At 38.7% G+C, this 18,277-nt stretch overlaps 5 protein-coding genes across 9 annotated transcripts; 1 reads left to right on the forward strand and 4 right to left on the reverse strand.

Annotated features, from left to right (window-relative positions):
* Window positions 1-1,780: 1,780 nt before the first annotated feature.
* On the reverse strand, window positions 1,781-3,454 carry LOC141905409 (chromaffin granule amine transporter-like). The gene has a single exon (XM_074794263.1). The coding sequence runs from the start codon at window positions 3,452-3,454 to the stop codon at window positions 1,781-1,783; it is 1,674 nt and encodes a 557-aa protein (XP_074650364.1).
* Window positions 3,455-4,383: 929 nt separating this feature from the next.
* Window positions 4,384-6,362, reverse strand: LOC141906131 (chromaffin granule amine transporter-like). Its single transcript, XM_074795340.1, has one exon. The coding sequence runs from the start codon at window positions 6,281-6,283 to the stop codon at window positions 5,168-5,170; it is 1,116 nt and encodes a 371-aa protein (XP_074651441.1). The 5' UTR covers window positions 6,284-6,362; the 3' UTR covers window positions 4,384-5,167.
* A 1,567-nt stretch (window positions 6,363-7,929) lies between these two features.
* LOC141905299 (polymeric immunoglobulin receptor-like) lies at window positions 7,930-11,559 on the reverse strand. Of its 4 annotated transcripts, none has more exons than XM_074794133.1 (6): window positions 11,334-11,559; window positions 10,412-10,720; window positions 9,874-10,143; window positions 9,123-9,440; window positions 8,675-9,007; window positions 7,930-8,557 (listed from the first exon to the last, which is right to left on the reverse strand). In XM_074794133.1, the coding sequence occupies exons 1-6, from the start codon at window positions 11,542-11,544 to the stop codon at window positions 8,475-8,477; spliced, it is 1,524 nt and encodes a 507-aa protein (XP_074650234.1). In that variant the 5' UTR covers window positions 11,545-11,559; the 3' UTR covers window positions 7,930-8,474. The 4 variants fall into 4 exon arrangements, with proteins under 4 accessions (XP_074650234.1, XP_074650232.1, XP_074650233.1 ...); XM_074794131.1 differs by having other exon boundaries at window positions 7,933-8,560; XM_074794132.1 differs by having other exon boundaries at window positions 7,934-8,560; window positions 9,874-10,140.
* LOC141906375 (uncharacterized) lies at window positions 9,409-15,571 on the forward strand. Of its 2 annotated transcripts, XR_012619322.1 has the most exons (3): window positions 9,409-9,573; window positions 14,544-14,591; window positions 14,749-15,571. XR_012619322.1 is itself a non-coding variant. In XM_074795628.1 (2 exons), exons 1-2 carry the CDS (start codon window positions 14,519-14,521, stop codon window positions 15,042-15,044), a joined length of 369 nt encoding a protein of 122 aa, XP_074651729.1. In that variant the 5' UTR covers window positions 14,411-14,518; the 3' UTR covers window positions 15,045-15,571. The 2 variants fall into 2 exon arrangements, 1 of the variants encoding a protein (XP_074651729.1); XM_074795628.1 differs by lacking the exon at window positions 9,409-9,573 and having other exon boundaries at window positions 14,411-14,591.
* A 369-nt stretch (window positions 15,572-15,940) lies between these two features.
* LOC141905413 (uncharacterized) lies at window positions 15,941-16,882 on the reverse strand. Its single transcript, XM_074794270.1, has one exon. It carries the CDS (start codon window positions 16,880-16,882, stop codon window positions 15,941-15,943), a length of 942 nt encoding a protein of 313 aa, XP_074650371.1.
* Between the last annotated feature and the right edge of the window lie 1,395 nt (window positions 16,883-18,277).

Raw genomic sequence — 18,277 nt, forward strand, 5'->3', positions numbered from 1 at the left:
ATGATTTTGAAATTGCAAAATATTTATTTCCTATGGTCGATTTGAACGTTACAAGCCACAAAACAACGACGAATAACTCGACGTGTTCGTCGTGTGTGTTAGTAATATATATCGGGCCGAAACGCCCTGTAATAATGTAAATATTGTGAAAGGATTAATGTAAAAATTCGTGAAATTATCTTTATTGCCTTTTTAAAATAAAATGATATGATGTTCATCGAAATTGCAGCGCTAAACTATCTGGATTTCTCAAAATGCGCGCGACGACTGCAGACGACAGCGGTACCATTTACGAACCCGTTGGTCACAAGATGGCGGATGAGTCTGACAAAACAACCAACGTTTCGTCGGAACATAAGCTGCGATCACACGGACACGATTTGCCCCGGGCCAAATTGACACGGATCAGGCTCGGGCCAAATTTAGCCCGTGCCTAATTAGAGAGTGCTTTCACACGCAAACCATTCATTCGTTACTAAACAATGCTCAGACAAAGCGAAGTGGATCATTTCCGGTGCCAAATTGAAATTCAAATGCAATCATTTGTCTGGTGCTAAAATTTGGCTCAGGCCTGATCCGACGTTATTGGTCGGGCCAAATTTGGCCCGGGCCAAACAGACTCGGGCCCATTTGGCACCCGTGTGAACAGTTGTTCCGGGCCAAATTTGGCCCGGACCAAAAATGCTCGTGTGATCTCGGCTAATTTGTTTCTACGGAAAACGAACCGTATATCATTTGATAACCTGGTTCAATTTATGGCCCTCACAAATCCTTTGCTCGTCAGTGACTTAAGCTTTATGTTCAGGGTCTGTTGATATCAATACATAGAACTGGAAAAGTAAATCTATTATTTGTATTTCGTCACAGAACACTGCCACTCCTTAACAAATTTTATTTGTTCAGGAACCAGCAGTGGTACGTAGTTTGACCCGATGAACGGAATTAGAACCTCTGACCTTGCTGTCCTCTAAATCTATCATTTATTACTTACTTACACCTTGCCGTTTTTCATTCTAATAGCCATATTCAGATTCACAGTAAAACAAAACGTAAAAAACAGCAAAACAAACGTAACGTTCTTGAATAAAACCTGTACATTATGAATATACCTTTATTTTTCATCTCGATTGAACTTGAAATGTAACAATATACAAAATACATAATACATAAATGCATTGAGGATAATGTATAAAAACAACCATTCATTATCGATTAAGGTCTAGACAATATCAAGATATAGGCAAACGTAGAAACAACAACAACAACAACAACATATAGCGTAAGAAACATAAACTATTTCGTTTCAATCCAATATACATAAAAGAGTGTGGATATGCATTTTGTCTCAACGTCCAAAATGCTGCAAAATGTAAGTTTATCGAGCCGATTGCAGAATATGTAATTAATCTATATCAATACCATATTATTCCGTTTCAACCAAACGTTGATATGCATGTCTGTCTCGCCGTACAGCATTTAGCAAAATGTAAGTATACACAGATAGCAGAATAAATAAGAGCCCATATCACTTCAGACATCACAATACAAATCAAGGAAATACAGTTTGCAAAAACGACATGCATTGATTGCAAACTTTTACTGGACTTACTCCAACTTAAGTTGAATAGTTACTTCTTGATTTCCAGATAAATTTTTATAAGTGAAATCACTAATATCCATTCAAAATGTGATACTTTCATAATGTGTTATATTTTACATTTATTGGCATATGGGCCGTGTTTGTCTAATTCAATTGCACACAAAAATGACGACCATATTTCTAAATGGCCAATGCATTCTCTTCCGACAGAGCAGACTTATTCAAAACAACCTCGTCTAATGCGGGTTCCGACGGAGCAGAGTCATCCAAAACAACCTCATCTAATGCGGGTTCCGACGGAGCAGAGTCATCCAAAACAACCTCATCTAATGTGGGTTCGGGCGGAGCAGAGTCATCCAAAACAACCACATCTAATGTGGGTTCCGGCGGAGCAGAGTCATTCAAAACAACCTCGTCTAATGTGGGTTCCGGCGGAGCAGAGTCATTCAAAACAACCTCGTCTAATGTGGGTTCCGGCGGAGCAGGCTCGTTCAAAACAACCTCGTTTAATGCGGGTTTACTCTGAACCCCGGTAACCACGACATTTGCCAAGGGAAGTTTGACTTTTTCTGGAATGTTGCGAAGAGCCAGTGCAAATAGAGAAATGACAAAAACAAATATGGCTTCCGCTCTGTAGAGCCATGCGAACGATATAATATCTACCAAAACCCCACCGAGGATCGGACCCAGAACGAATCCCAAGTCATTAGACGCAGTAAGCAAACCGAATGTTGGTCCGTAAATACCTGGTTTATGGCGTATATCGTTAATAAAACTGAGAGCCGTGCCGACACAGCAAATAACGATACCAGCTCCCAGTCTGAACAGACATTCTGGAGCGATAACAACCCAGATCATTTTGCATTCGGGATATAAAGCCATCCCAACCACGCACAGCCACATTCCAGCTATGATGAACTGCCAGCGGTATTTGGTACCACATATACCTACGATGGCTTCACCAATGAGCATGAAACATAAACTGACGCACATTATTACACCCATCTGCCACATTTCGGCGTTCAGCGTTTCGATCATCCAATTCGGTCCAGTCGCCATAAATATACCACCCCCGACATACAGACAAAAACAGCACAGCAACGCGCTGACGAAATACGGGTCTTTTATCAGCGAGAAATAGTAGGTGAACTTGATTTTTTCTGAAGAAGTTCGGTCGATGTCGGGTTGTATGATAACCAGTCGCATGGCTCCATCCAGTAATGTAATCACGGCCAATATAAGAAATGGAGTAGATAAACTGGATAAAGCAAAAGCCACCGGTCCCAACGGGTACCCGAGAATGAGTCCGATAGAGTAGCCGATATACGCCGTGCTCAGGGCTTTGGTTCGTTTGCCATTATCGGGAAAAGTCCTAGCTACCAGTGCCAGACACGAGATGACCGATAGACTAGACCCGATAGCTTCAACCACGCGTAGTACGATCAACCAGGCGAAATTCGGTACGAAAGCGAATCCAACTACGGCTCCGGCGTTGAAAATCATTCCGATTAACATAGGCCAACGATTGCCTAGACGATCAACGACGAAGCCCGTTATAACGTTGAAGAGTACCTCAGCGGCCGGTCGAGCGGCTATGACGTATCCTATTTGTGTCGATATTTCGTTGGCGCTGTCCGTTGTAGAAAAGTTGTCCGTTTTATCGTGGAACTCATCCTCGGTGATCGAATCAAAAATCGATCGGTTCGTCTCGCCTAGTTCGAACTTGCGCAAAATAACGGGCAACAGAGGAACTAAAGTCGAGTCGATCAACGTATGTAAGCACATTGCGATGAAAGTCACCGATACAACAAGCAATGGAGACTTGCGAATCTTCAATATTACGTGTCTCACCATTTTCGCATTAACGACTAGAACCCAATTTTGTCGTCAATTAGTCTCAAATGATAATGATATAAGCATAGGTTTTTTACAACTGCTGTACACGAGCAACACTATCTTTCACCATGCATAGAACGTACTGTGGCTTGTACAAAACAAAACGCCTAGTGTGTTAACCAGACCGAGCTAAAATATAACTTAGTCATGGTAATTTCACGTGTGACCCTAATGACCGGTCTTGAAGTTTTGCGCTTAGCACGTGGCTGCGTCACATCAGTGGTCAGATACAATGAATGACAGACCAGTTGAAGTTCATGAATCACCCGTTTGCGTTTCTGAATTGACTGCGTAAATAAAAAACCTGTTTTTTGTTCTGTGCGAATGTTATTTACGTGGAGAAACTGTAACTGTAATTGTATGTATAAAACTGACAATCCAAATTGTGTGTTCTTTTGTCAAAATCTGCTATTTATGTGGAGTTTGACACTATCCGATATTTTGTTAAGCCTCATGTCTATGCTTGACATTTAAAGGGGTAGATGCAGGTATGAAGATATTCGACTTGCGTCCAAAATGTGGCCGAAATCAGCACTTAGAACAAATAGTTTTATATTTTCCTTATTTTCTATTGTTAAAAAAGGCCTGTGGATACAGAGTTGAAGTGGCCTTCTTTATCGCTCCTTCTGCGAGGAATTCGATCCACGAAATCGAAAACGAATCCTTAAAATGAAACGTACAATTAAAAGCAAAGCAAACGTAACTTTCTTGAATAAAACCTGGATAAATATGAATATACCTTTATTTTTCGTCTCGATTGAACAAGAAATGTAACAACATACAAACGTTTAAATGAACTTAAACATAGATTACGTATGGATATTTTATGCGCTCTTATATGCCAAAATTGGCCGGTTGGATCAATTCATTATCAAATTTTGTGACGAAATTATGCACAATAAACAAAGAATATACGTAATACATATTACATAATAAATGCATGATATATAACACATAAAAACTACCATTAATTTTCGATTGAAGTTATGACCATATCGAGATATAGGCACACGTAAAAACGAAAACCACAACATAGAGCGTAAGAAACATATAAATTATTTCGTTTCAACCAAATATACATAAAAGAAAGTGAATATACATTATGTCTGTCTCAACGTACACGATTTTGCAGAATGTAACTTCATCTAACCGATTGCATGATATGTAAGAATTCATATCACTTGTAAACTGTTTCGTGTCAACCAACAATACGTGATAGAAAGAGATATGTATTTTTGTCAAAACGTACAAAATTTTGCAAAATGTAAGTATACAGAGCCGATCGCAAAATACGTAAGAATCTATATCACTTAAGAAATAACAGTACAAATCAAGAATAGACGCACAATTTAGAAAAAGGAGTGCGCTTTTCTGCGTAAACGAATACGTTAATTGGAAAGCTGTAACAAATTTACTGGAACTTAAGTTCATTAGTTAGTTGTGAAGTGATTTGTGAAAAAAATGAAAAACCTACGAATAACATCGCTCATATCCATGTAAATATCAAAACCTATGTAATACTCTAATTACAGGCGGAACAGAATGTCTCATATGTTATATTTTTACTGTTGACATTTATTGGTATATGGACCGTGTTTATCTAATTCATTTACAAACATTACGACGGTCATATTTTTCTATAGAAGTGTAAGCGGACGCTTCTATTATTTTTCAAATGGCCAATGCATTTTCTTCCGATGGTACAGATTCATTCAAAGCAACCTCGTCTGATGTGGGTTTCAACAGTGCAGAGTCATTCAAAGCAACCTCATCTAATGCTGGTTCACTGGTTATCTGAACCCCGGTAACGTCAACATTTGTCACGGGAAGTTTGACTCTTTCCGGAATATTGCGAAGAGACAGTGCGAATAGTGAAATGATAAAGATAAACATGGCTTCCGCTCTGTAGAGCCACGCGAACGATATGATATCTACCAAAACCCCGCCGAGGATCGGACCCAAAACGAATCCCAAGTCATTAGACGCAGTAAGCAGACCGAATGTTGGTCCGTAAATACCTGGTTTATGGCGTATATCGGTAATATAACTGAGAGCCGTGCCGACACAGCAAATAACGATACCAGCTCCCAGTCTGAACAGACATTCTGGAGCGATAACAACCCAGATCATTTTGCATTCGGGATATAAAGCCATCCCAACCACGCACAGCCACATTCCAGCTAAGGTGAACTGCCAGCGGTATTTAGTACCACATATACCTACTATGACTTCACCAATGAGCATGAAACATAAACTGACGCACATTATTACACCCATCTGCCACATTTCGGCGTTCAGCGTTTCGATCATCCAATTCGGTCCAGTCGCCATAAATATACCACCCCCGACATACAGACAAAAACAGCACAGCAACGCGCTGACGAAATACGGGTCTTTTATCAGCGAGAAATAGTAGGTGAACTTGATTTTTTCTGAAGAAGTTCGGTCGATGTCGGGTTGTATGATAACCAGTCGCATGGCTCCATCCAGTAATGTAACCACGGCCAAGATAAGAAATGGAGTAGATAAACTGGATAAAGCAAAAGCCACCGGTCCCAACGGGTACCCGAGAATGAGTCCGATAGAGTAGCCGATATACGCCGTGCTCAGGGCTTTTGTTCGTTTGCCGTCGTCGGGAAAGGTCCTAGCTACCAGCGCCAGACACGAGACGACCGATAGACTAGACCCGATAGCTTCAACCACGCGTAGTACGATCAACCAGGCGAAATTCGGTACGAAAGCGAATCCAACCACGGCTCCGGCGTTGAAAATCATTCCGATTAACATAGGCCAACGATTGCCTAGACGATCAACGACGAAGCCCGTTATTACGTTGAAGAATACCTCAGCGGCCGGCCGAGCGGCTATGACGTAACCCAATTGCGTCGATATTTTGTTGGCGCTGTCCGTTATTGAATCATTGATGCCGTTGTTCGTTTTATTATGGAACTCATCCTCGGTGATCGAATCAAAAATCGATCGGTTCGTCTCGCCTAGTTCGAACTTGCGCAAAATAACGGGCAACAGAGGAACCAAAGTTGAGTCGATCATCGTATGTAAGCACATTGCGATGAAAGTCACCGCTACAACGAGCAATGGAGACTTGCGAATCTTCAGTATTACATGTCTCACCATTTTCGCATCTAACGACTAGAACCCAATTTATTGCAAAGTCTGAAACGATTATGATACGGGTGATTGTTTTACCACTGTTGTTCACATGCAACGCCACAATTTAGCATTGAACAATATATACAGGGGCTAGTTCACAAAAGCACGGCATCTAGAAATGTACATGGCGTGTGTATACAAGACTTATGTATATCTGACCATCTACGAAATCAGAAAATTTGTATGATATTTTTCGAAAGACGGTTTCACGTCTGACCATCTACGAAATCAGAAAATTTGTATGATATTTTTCGAAAAACTGTTTCACGTCCTTGTTTTAATGAAACAAAGGCCTTTAGATACAAAAGTGAAAAAGCTTAGCCTACCTTATCGTTCTTTAAGCGAGGTTGATCGGCGAAATCGAAATCAAATCCTCAAAATGGAATTTCAACTGCAGCCAATCGAGATATCACTCTTTTCCCGATGAAATGCAAAGCTGGAATATCTAACAGTTGTGCTACGTGTCGCAATTTTACCAACATCAGTGAGTCACGCGCTCGTGAATTTCGCAGCGATTCCGAACAAATGTTGCCACGGAAGTAAGTGTTATTGCCGATATATTTTCACGACCTGGCAAATTTATGTGCTTAACGCCAGAAAACGAACGAAAAAATGAGTCCAGCTGCTGCTCTACGATCGAGCTGAGTCAACAGGTCTTCAGATTAACTGGTCAACACCTTGGTGAAAACTCGAGAACGCTCGTGATGATAGTATTGCAAGAAGCGACCATGATTCAGAGCTATATAGATATTAAATGACGATGTTTTATTCATTCATTTTGAAATTATTTCCGGGAATAGTCTAGACTTTCGTTCTTCGTCGTTTTGACAAAATTTTCACGATTCCCAACTCACTTATCAAATTTTAAACTACAAACTAAACTTAACCTACAAGGGGTTTAAGTTCTTTATGTGCCGTGTATAGGGCCGACAGCGCAAGATCCTCGACTGCTTTGCGTAGTACAAAATGAAGGGAAATCAATTGAGTTAATGCACTATCTACGGAATTTCACCAGTGTTTTGCCTTAGAATTTCCAGAAAAACGTCCCTCTCAAGCATCGAATTTCCAAATGTAACTCTTCCATACGATATTTCCTGAGGATCTTTGGCTTCGAGGAGTGACAGTCAGTACGAGAAATCCTCTTCCGATTTGTCCGATTTTAAGTTGGAAATTGTTTTCTTTGTAAGACCGAGAGACTATGTCGTATCAAAACTTATCAACAACATCAGACTAATAGAAATTTCTTGAAAAAACCATGTATTTATTTAAACACACATATAATTTATGTATAATTTGAAATATTTACAGACTAGAAAGAAATGCATTTAAATTGCGTACGATATTCGTTATATACATTGATACAATAAAGTTTTAGATTAAATGGTCTTATTTGAATTATGATATCATTTCTATATATCTATACATATTGTAAGCGGTATAATAGATTATTATATTCGTAATGTGTTGAAATAAATTAAGTTACATCTTATGATTAACCTACAAGAATAGTTATTTACAAAATGCCATGACCTCCAGATGACGTAACAGTGAGAGCATAGAAGATGTGGGGGTAGTTTCGCTTAAAGATAGTATACATATCATATAATAGTATATGATCTGAGATCTGTTTACTATCGAGAAGAAGAATACCGATTATATACAACGTGATATAGAGAAAACACAAACAAACCTACATCACATAGACAGAGATCAGGGCAATGTTAAAAGAATGAGAAAATGCGAGGAAAATGCAAGAGATCGGAAGGAAATATGACGTTCATTGTCATGAATCGTAGCTGCTTTTCGCTCACTTGGCGATGGATACGCTGGCCGTTGCGGAACTTGCACTGTTCTTCGTCGTTGTGGGTTCAGTAGTGCGCTGTTGTAAATCTTCTAAAAAAAATAGATAAGTCGTAAAACTCATAAGCACATTTTTGACACGTGAAACTTTACTTCATCGAATTTAAAACGCCTGAAATAAAATCTGTCGCTATACGCTAAACTTACTTTTGATTACGTGTACGTATGTCCACGCCTTCTGCGAATTAACATTACAGAAATACCAGCCAGCGTCATCCGGGGTCACGTGATTAATTGTAAGGTCTAAGCTTTTATGGTTGCATTTAGTGACGCGAACACCGTCTCGTAATTTGGTCGGGTTGCAACCGTACGCGAACATCGTCGCAGATGGCTGTTTGCTTTGTCCGTCTTTTCTCCACAAGGCGATAGGCGATTTTTCACGATGTCCAGGGCTCACCATCGCTGAGATCTGTCTACACTTCAGACCAAGGCTGTCGCCTTCTTCGACCACCCTACTGTCGGATTCAATTGTCACCTCGGCTGTAATGCGAATAACAACTGTCTTAGAAAGAAAGATTACGCTAAATCGAGAACTTTTAGAGTACGAACGCTCGATATGAGAACTCGGGTAATAACCGGAATCAAAATAACCTACCTATTGGTTTTCCGACTGAAAGAGACAACGGCTCGGATTTGAATCTACCGAAATGACACGAATATTCTCCTTGATCGGCGGCTGAGAACTGTCGTATCTGCACGTGCAAATACATCCCCGCGACGCATCTAACGCCGTTTACACGTGGATCTGAAGTCATACAGGACGTTCCGTCAACTACCAGGTTTCCGGAAGGTCCGACTAGCATCAACGACTTGCTCGTCGTGTCTATGGGGCCATTTGCAACCCTCGTACAGGATATATCTACGGCACCGCCGATAGGGGGAGCTAGATAATTGGCACTGACTACGAACATACCTATAATGAAATAAAGAAGACATTTTAGAATAATAACCAAACCCAACGGTGTAATCAGAATAGCACAATTGAATGTCAACATAATTTCTAACTTCATTGACCAACTTGAAGTTACAACGCTGACAATTATAAAGTAGGTAGTATGTAAGTAGTGGTCATATTTTAAAAAAAACATTTTTCAGGCAGAATGAAATAAATGTAAGTAATAAGAAGTAGTAATTTAACCTGTCATTGTCATAGAAGATGTGACTCATTTTATGCGTAGTTATGGTAAGTATTCGTTGTTATTGACTGATAATTGTTTTCAATGTCAGTCTAGTAGTCTAGACGCAATACATCACTGTTACCGGTTTCATGGTAAATACATTACGAACGATAAGAATTAGTTTATATTTACGATAGTTCGTGAAACAAATAGCGCTATAAAACTCACCAACTTGTACGCTAATTTTCCCGCTGTAGTGGTTATTATGGAAACACTGGTATGAACCAGCATCGTTTAGCTTGGCGTTGGGAATTTTGAATTCAACATCTACTCGGCGATCATCGCTAGTGACATCTATTGGACGATTTTGTACCATGCCGTTCTTGCCCATGAGAATGACGTATTTCGAGATGACTGGTTCGTGGATCTCGCATCTGATACGGATAGTTCCGCCTTCGGGAATAGCTGAATCCGGCCCGTGAATCAGCACCGAATCTACTTAGAAAGAAAACGGAATTTTGACAGTTTTTTCGATGATCGGATACGGAATTAAATTAGAATTAACTAAAAAATCTCCTTAAAGCAATGATTATTGAAATGATACAAAGTTCAAGAAAACTTTTTTCAAGAAAGTTTAAGTTTAAGTTAATTTCAAATAGACCATCATTGTGCTTAATTTCATTACAATAAATTTCTACAAATACAATACATTCAATACGATACAATACATTTCGGTAAATATAAAGTAAATAGAGTTAGTTTTTACCGATTTTCAGATGTTTGATTTGAGAATATCGGCCTTGGCTGCACTTATAAGCACCGGCATCTTTCAATTGGAGATTCGATAATCGCACGTGTATACAGGACGATGGACGGGTACACTGATTACTGGCGGTTATTGCCAGGTTTGATACGCGATTGCCGTAGGTATTCCCGAAATCAGGACCGGATAAAATCATATCGTCGCCGTGTTCTAACAGCAGTGAAAACGAGTTGCTCATCGCCGATTCGCAGAGTATATCTACACTGTCACCTCTACCGGCCGATGTTCTCGATATGGTCATTTTAATATTGTCTGAAAACCGGTAAAAGTAAAAAAATAACGGAACTCAGAAAAAGGAAAACAAAAACATTTAACTTCAAACTACCATCATTTCGATGTTTTTATACATGACATGTAGTAACTAGTACTAACGGATAAAAGCAAGCATACATGACAACATATTCTACCATAACAAACGATTATCTGGGAAGAAATGGCTAAAGTTGTTACTAGATAAATCTATACCTCTAAATTTTAGGTGGTTGGGTAACACATCAATAGTGTGTTAATGTGTTAGAAGAAATGAAAAAAAAATCAGTCAGCATAGCCTAAATACCGCCACTTCATAAACATCCTCTTAACCTTGACCGTTAATATCAAACTATTTGCTCATGACTACTTTCTGATTGCGCATTTATGACACAGCAATAACTGCGAAAGTTATCGAGTATTTATCGGTATATTTGGGTGAACTTTGAACTATATTCGTTGATTATGATAAGCTCAAAGTTCCCGTTCAATTATGAGAGTAAAGCGCGGCCGACGAAAATGGCAAACGTTTTTATTGAATATGCGTTAGAATCGTCAGGATAGCTTAGACGGATCGGAAATAAGCAAAATCGATGAAATATAATGCTGAACTTACCAGGAATAGAGGCTGCGCTTGTGACCAGACGTGTAGATACCATTGCTGCCACCAGTAGAAATAACATGTACTGTTGTGTAGTCTCCATCACTCGTTGTATATGAAATATAGCTTCTTCTTTGTGATCGAATACTCTGTAGTTTACTATCGGCTGTTTAGAATGTTCTCTTCTTCTTGCGAGTTCTGCGCCGTTCTTCGCTTTTTGGCCCATCTCTCGGCGATAAAGCGATATTTATATTGATGCAGCGCCGAAAATAGACTGTCTGGGTTTTCCGCGACGACACACATATTTTAGTTAATGCGTGACTAACGCACGCGATTTCGGTGACCCCTCGTCACCCGAATGAATGAGTGAATGAATGAGCGTATTTCGAGCACCCTAAATAAACCCCCGCCATGCTGCCGGGTTGCTAAGAAAACCGCAGTGGACTCAATGGGAACAGCGAATCATCTCCTCATTGACCAGCTTTGTCGAGTGCTTAGAAAAAATACACGATGTGTTCAAATGTCTTTTTTCAAAGCATAAGACTGACTAGTCAGCGCAGTTTCTGGTGAAATTGGAATAAGTATTATAGATCGTAATAAATGATATTTTGAGAACCTTTTTAAAAACTAACTATATAACAACAATCCACTTAGTACAATTTATTGAACACTTGGGCCACTATTCAAGGACGGATCGGACCAATGGACGTGGGCAGTTTCATCTCTGCTAGAAATTAAACTCTTAATAGTAATCTTAATCTATGTATTAGTCACATACTCTTGAAATTCATCGAAAATTAACCCGACACGATTAAGTACCGACCGAGTTGCCAAGAATCTCGATGTTGGTTTTTCCGGGTCTGGCTTTTCCTCGCCGCTAAGTGATTAATATAGTCTGTACAGCGTTACCAAAAATACACGATGAAAATACACACGCTTTTGCTCGAGGGATATCCCACTGCAAAATTACACCGCAACTAAATTCATCAAATATCAGACGGTTCTCGTTTTCCCCAGCCGCGTGTTGAAGAAAAAAATACGTTGATTTCCATCTATTTGAAAATGAAACTAATAGATCATTTAGATATGGCCATTTTTTCTATCTTAAGTGTCTTATCAAAGTTCCTTGATCTCCTTATATCAAATGGAAGGAAAGAAACTACTTAGCTCTTCATAGTTCAGTTGTCGATTTGAAAATTGTCTCATTCAAAATAGATATACAATGATAGAACGATAACCACACTCAAACGTGGTGAACGGATAATACGATAAAAACCCACTATCTACAGATTAAAAGTATTTTAAAATCAAGAAATTTATCTATTCGAACAATCTGAAATATATAAAATGCGACGTTTCGATCTCACCCTAGAGATCATCAAATTATTTTTATTTGTAAATAGTGGGTTTTTATCTTAGATATACAATGAGTTGGGAAAGGTTTTTATCCGATTTTAATTCTTGATAAGTAAAATAAACTGCAAATAAAAGCGATTTAGCCAATAAGTTTATTCGTGGCACTAACTGGCGCGTTTTCATTTGTATAGTTCTTACCTTGAGAAAATCTAACTTTTCTTCAAAATCAGGAGCAATAAACAAAGTATTTTTGAGGTTTCTATCGATCTTATCTTGATAACTAAACAACTAACAACTTTATTTCACATGTACAGGCATAGAAAGCCGAATCGACGAAAACAAAATGAAAAATAAAAAAACTTATTTTACCCGCTCGAGATATCTTTGCTAGAATTGTATTCGATTTTCCAATCATCGCTTTCGATTTCCGATTGTCTTAGTCTTAGAAATTGGAAAAAATATTTGTTTACTCAAACTTCACTATGGATATTTCAGTTTTACGTCACTCCCAAAAAAATATTGTGCGCAAATATATAAATACACCTTTCCAACTGAATCAGACGTGATGTGAGACGAAACCATTGAATTTCAGTTTTACTAAAATAACACTTGTTACGCTGTTCGTCTGGACTTTCATCAACAGTTTCTTATTTTGAATATCTATCACAAATATCATTAATGAATCTTCGCGTGAAAGTGGAGGGAGTGGCTCCACACTTATAAATATGAAGAAATGACACGACACGACAATGAGACGAATTGACTACTTTGAGGAAGCCATAAAAAGGCCGAAGTCGCTGTGAGTATTTTGAAACAAACGTGGGATGTTGTAACTCACTTAATTCATCGAGATATGAAATTAATGAACTTTTAACCGTTGTTTTAACGGGCTAAATTTAGCCGCGTTCAGTTTCTGTCAATAAATAACCGGTAAGCGATGTAGTGCAATAGTTTAAGTTGGTGACTGCTGGACGACACGGTCGAAAAGATTTCAGGATGTATCGTACACTGTTTGCATTGTGTCTCGTCAACGCTTCACTTGGATTTTGTGAGTACTGTAATGTGTTGTGTTATTACTTTCGAATTCATGTATCGTGTCTCTTCGTCTGTTCGATGTTTCAAATGTCATCATTATCCTTTTACCCTATGTTCAACGCTAGTTTTTTTTAATGTATCGTGGAATTCTTGAATTCATTCACAATCCCGATATTGCTAGGATGAGGTAAAGATAGTGCTCGTGGCAACATTGTTGTTTGTACAAGTTTTCTTAGCAGGCATTTTTACGAAAGAAGACTTTTTGAAAGGTTCTCGTGATGCATGTAATTTGAAAGTGCTCCCCGGAAGGCTTATAGAAATTATATGCAAATGCGAGTAATGCTACGGTTCCTGACATATTTTGAGTGAAAACGGAGAAAGGTTTGCTACGTACATTTCTGCAATTTGACCTCCAATCAAGTTAGTTTAGAAACATATTTTGAACAAGAAATAATGGAAAAGTGTCACCAAATAGTGAACTTTAATGCTCAAATTCTCTTAAAGTCAGCATCAGGGCAGACCTTCGTCGATGCCTCCTCACGGTCGCGGCGTATCTAGTATGATTATGTCTCAAAGTGTTTTGCATAATTTGGATGAAAGGGGTTCGAATTTCAGTGTGTGCATTTGTTGTTGTGCAGATATTAATTCCCAGACATCGTCCATCATCTTTTCTTTCTTTATGTATTTTCAACTTCAAAATCCATAATTTGTACGAAGACTTTTTCATGCTACATCTCGTCATTCAGTTAAGAGTCGATCAGTTAATAATAGATTTCAATCTACCATAATAGAATAACTTGCGTTATCTAATGGAGAAAATACTCAAATTTTCAGGGATTACAGATAACTCCAGCCGACAATGCGGGGAAAACGAGCAAAAAGGCAAGTACTAGGCCCTACTACTTTGTTGAGCTGCTAAGATTTTTATGCATGTTGTTCTTGATATTAATATGTTTTAAGGCCAGTTTTATACCCTATATTCACCATGTTTATAGCGTGTTTTGACTGTAATTCATGAATTTTCTTTATTCATCTTTAGGAGCGCCTATCGGTGACTACGCCGTCTTCAACCTTTTGCAATACTCCAATTCCATAATACACGCGGCTTTCATCACCACAACCGTCGGTCGTTCGAAAAAGATCTACGTCATTCCAGACGAGCAGCTGGACGATTTGAAGAACGGAGCGAACGGAGCGACGTATTTGATATACAACGCACAAGAAGACACGTCGACGTTACAAAATGATATTCCCGACGAAATTGCGAAGGGAATGATTTCGATCAAATCTGATAACAGAGATTATTATCTAAAGGTAATTTGCGAAAGAATGTGAAAGAGTTCATATTCATTATCGTGCAGGAGATCGAGAACGATATTTTTTTCGTTTTATTCTTCGATATGTTTAATGTATACAAGTATAGTATTTATCGATCTATGTGTTACAAAGTCAGACCAAGGTAGCAATGACAATCTGGGTCATCACATTTTCTAGTCGATTAGGCCTCTTTCTGTGTCTAAGATAATCTGACACTGGTTTCTCAAACGCAATTTTATCATATTGTCGTAATCAAATCAACGTGTGTATGTGAACCAATCGTGTGGTTCAACAGATGAGGAACGTCTCACTGTCACAGTAGCACTGAGGCTTGTTATCGATCTCGATGTTTTACATATTATATTGATGTTCTGTGTACAGTTTGAGCTATTCTAATCTATCAAAATCGTAATTTATCAGTTAATTTTCGGTGCATAATGAATAGGGCGCGAGGAGCGATTTTTCAATCGTTCAGGAATTTAAATCAAATGTTTGGTTTATACTTCGTGTGGTACAATGTTAATCAAGGTCAAAGGCGAGATAATAAAAGAAAAACGTGTTATGTATTTTAGGATATTCCTTTTCATTTTTTTTTCTTTTCGGTCAATGTACATGATAATTCATCATTAAGTTCGATTTTGGAAGTGTAGTGGCCATTTTATCCAATGAATTTTAGAAAAATGTATTTCGTATTGGAAAAGATCGATTCGATCGTGCATTCGCGTATCAGTGAATACGGGAAATGATTTCTGCGTGAGGACCAGATTACAAACAATGACCTTGACATGGATTAGTTTACCGAATACACTGTTTTGAAAACATGAAACGCACATACAATGACTCAATCATACCCAGATATTTATTTTTTTATGTTCAGTGTATCGGTATATCATCGGTATATCTTATACACTGTATTACTTACAGCGAATTTTCTTGAAGAAATAAACTCGAACTTCGTTACCCAATAAAAGATAGATGTAAAAATTGATAGCGTAATTTACGCTAATGACGACTGTGAAAGCCGTGAGCAGTCGCTCGGTTAAATACGCCGGAATCACCATGAATGAAGTCACCGTATTCGGCATGTTCGTAGCGGCAAACACCAGCGAAACGGTGACCAACATCGTCGTCGTTCGTAGGTTCTTCGTTTTTGTTTTACCGTCGGTTGCTTTTGTCGTACCGAAATTTCGCGATCTGTACAGCGCAATGGCGATTATCGAATTGAACGACAGTATCAGAATGACCGGCACGAAATGAATGTACGAAACGGTGAATACGAACGCCATTCGCTGATTCTCGAATGTAAAATAGCAGCCGAGATTTGGTGAATATTGCATAATCATCAACGTATAGCTTGACAGTATCGTATTCGGTATAAACATGACGGCCATAACGACACGGGCGAAGAATGGCGTGCATATCAGACGAGATGTGAACGGAAACAAGACGACTAGAAGCCTTTCTAAGGTGATGGCTACGACCAACCAAGAGCTATAACACACCGACAGTTCGAACGTAAACTCGTAAGCGATACAGCGTACGCGACTCGAAAAGGTAATACCGGTATTAAAGCCGCTTTCGAGGATGGCCTCGAACACGGGAATTCCGGTGAGACTGAGGCATCGCGCCAGATCGGTTACTGATAACAGTACTAGGTAATTGGCGTAGGAAAGCCGCCGGAACTGTTTGCTGGACATCACTAGAAACGTGGACACGTTGCCGAACAATCCCAACGCGAAGATGATCGGTAAAGTGACGAGTAGAAATACACGGATGCCACCAGACGATCCCGTAATGGACGAGAGCGCAAAGAATAAATGGTACGGCCGCCCAACTTCTGCCTCGCTAGTATTCATCATTAATTTGATTATTTTTTCGACAAAGGTCTTGGCAACTGTCAAATAAGGAGCAGCGTCTCAAAATTCACCAACAGGATATCGTCTTGCCCAATGACGTACGCTTGCATTCGGCGAATAGCAATAGATGAGTTTTAATCTGAGATTTCTATATCGATCAAAGAAGTTCTGCAACGTGTTATTGAACTGTAATTTTAAGAAATCCAGCTGTGTCTCGATAATGTCTCGATAATTGTAGATAATAGCTGCAATTTCGGGTGATTTCAGTAACTATGGATAGAGTATCATAATGATAGCTGATATAGTCGAAAGAAAAAAACATTTGTAAGTCCTATGCCAAAAAATGATGAAGCAAACAACATTTAAGTATACCTAACTGTGATGGGATTTTATTGATATATTACCACATTACCACAATGTTGTATGTTAATATAGAATATACACGTAGACATAAAACCAATTTGCACAGTTTTCGCTATTCAGTACAAGGAACCCGAATATAGAAAAAAAAACTGGAAATCTGAAATTAATGATCTACAAATGTCTGCCTTCCTTCCTTCCTTCTATATGTACATATAGGGGTTTATGCATATAGACCCGTTCTCTTTCCAAATCTCCTGAATGTGTGCAACCATTTGATTTTGAAATTTAAACATTTTCAAGGAGCAAGACTTAATAAGACATATACTAAAATACCGTACACGGAAATATTGCAGTTGAAAATTAGCTCATGATATTTCAAATTTCACATACTATGATTATCTACTAAACTCAAGTTCTTCATGGAAGTTAGATTATAATTTTATGACAGCCGACTTATTTTCGCTCAAGATGAAAGCGATTATAAGTCAGAAAATGCACGAAACAACGATCATTTTAATGTTGACGTATGTACAGAAGTATTTACATGTTTAGAACTCTGACCCAGCAAACGGCGTCATTCGATATATGATTTTAATACCATCTAATTAATTTACACGGGTTAAAAGTATTACACAGAAATTACGTAATAAATATTCATTGATTTCGACGGAAAAAGAGATGTCGTCGATTTTTGATCAAGTTTAAGATGCGGCCAAGAACTGACGACCGTATGAATGTGTGTCCCGCTGACTACATGTCTTGTTTATTTTGCTTCAAACAAAGCTCGTCGTTTTCCATTTCTCACGGAGCGGGGATATCATAAATATTAGTACATTCAAAGGATTTCTACTTCAAACATTCCCACTAGTCCCGGTTATTGTGTTGCGACCTTTGCTCATTTTTTGATTCTTAGATTATCTAGATGCGTTAGATGTGGTTACGATGAAAATCAGAAATCCCACGGTCCCCAATATGATAATGTAATCACATTTTTTTTAGTTTTACGCTAGTTAGCCGTAGGTTTAGATTAAT

This window comes from Tubulanus polymorphus, chromosome 5 (genome assembly GCF_964204645.1).
Source record: "Tubulanus polymorphus chromosome 5, tnTubPoly1.2, whole genome shotgun sequence".
NCBI classification, from domain to species: Eukaryota; Metazoa; Nemertea; class Palaeonemertea; order Tubulaniformes; family Tubulanidae; genus Tubulanus; species Tubulanus polymorphus.

Coding starts and splice junctions, on each gene's coding strand:
- LOC141905409 (XM_074794263.1), bottom strand. CDS start 3,454: ATGGTGAGACACGTAATATTGAAGATTCGCAAGTCTCCATTGCTTGTT.
- LOC141906131 (XM_074795340.1), bottom strand. CDS start 6,283: ATGTTAATCGGAATGATTTTCAACGCCGGAGCCGTGGTTGGATTCGCT.
- LOC141905299 (XM_074794131.1), bottom strand. CDS start 11,544: ATGGGCCAAAAAGCGAAGAACGGCGCAGAACTCGCAAGAAGAAGAGAA. Junction 10,721..11,333: donor AAGCGCAGCCTCTATTCCTG/GTAAGTTCAGCA, acceptor ACCGGTTTTCAG/ACAATATTAAAATGACCATA. Junction 8,561..8,674: donor ATACGTACACGTAATCAAAA/GTAAGTTTAGCG, acceptor TATTTTTTTTAG/AAGATTTACAACAGCGCACT.
- LOC141906375 (XM_074795628.1), top strand. CDS start 14,519: ATGGAGAAAATACTCAAATTTTCAGGGATTACAGATAACTCCAGCCGA. Junction 14,592..14,748: donor CGGGGAAAACGAGCAAAAAG/GCAAGTACTAGG, acceptor ATTCATCTTTAG/GAGCGCCTATCGGTGACTAC.
- LOC141905413 (XM_074794270.1), bottom strand. CDS start 16,882: ATGAATACTAGCGAGGCAGAAGTTGGGCGGCCGTACCATTTATTCTTT.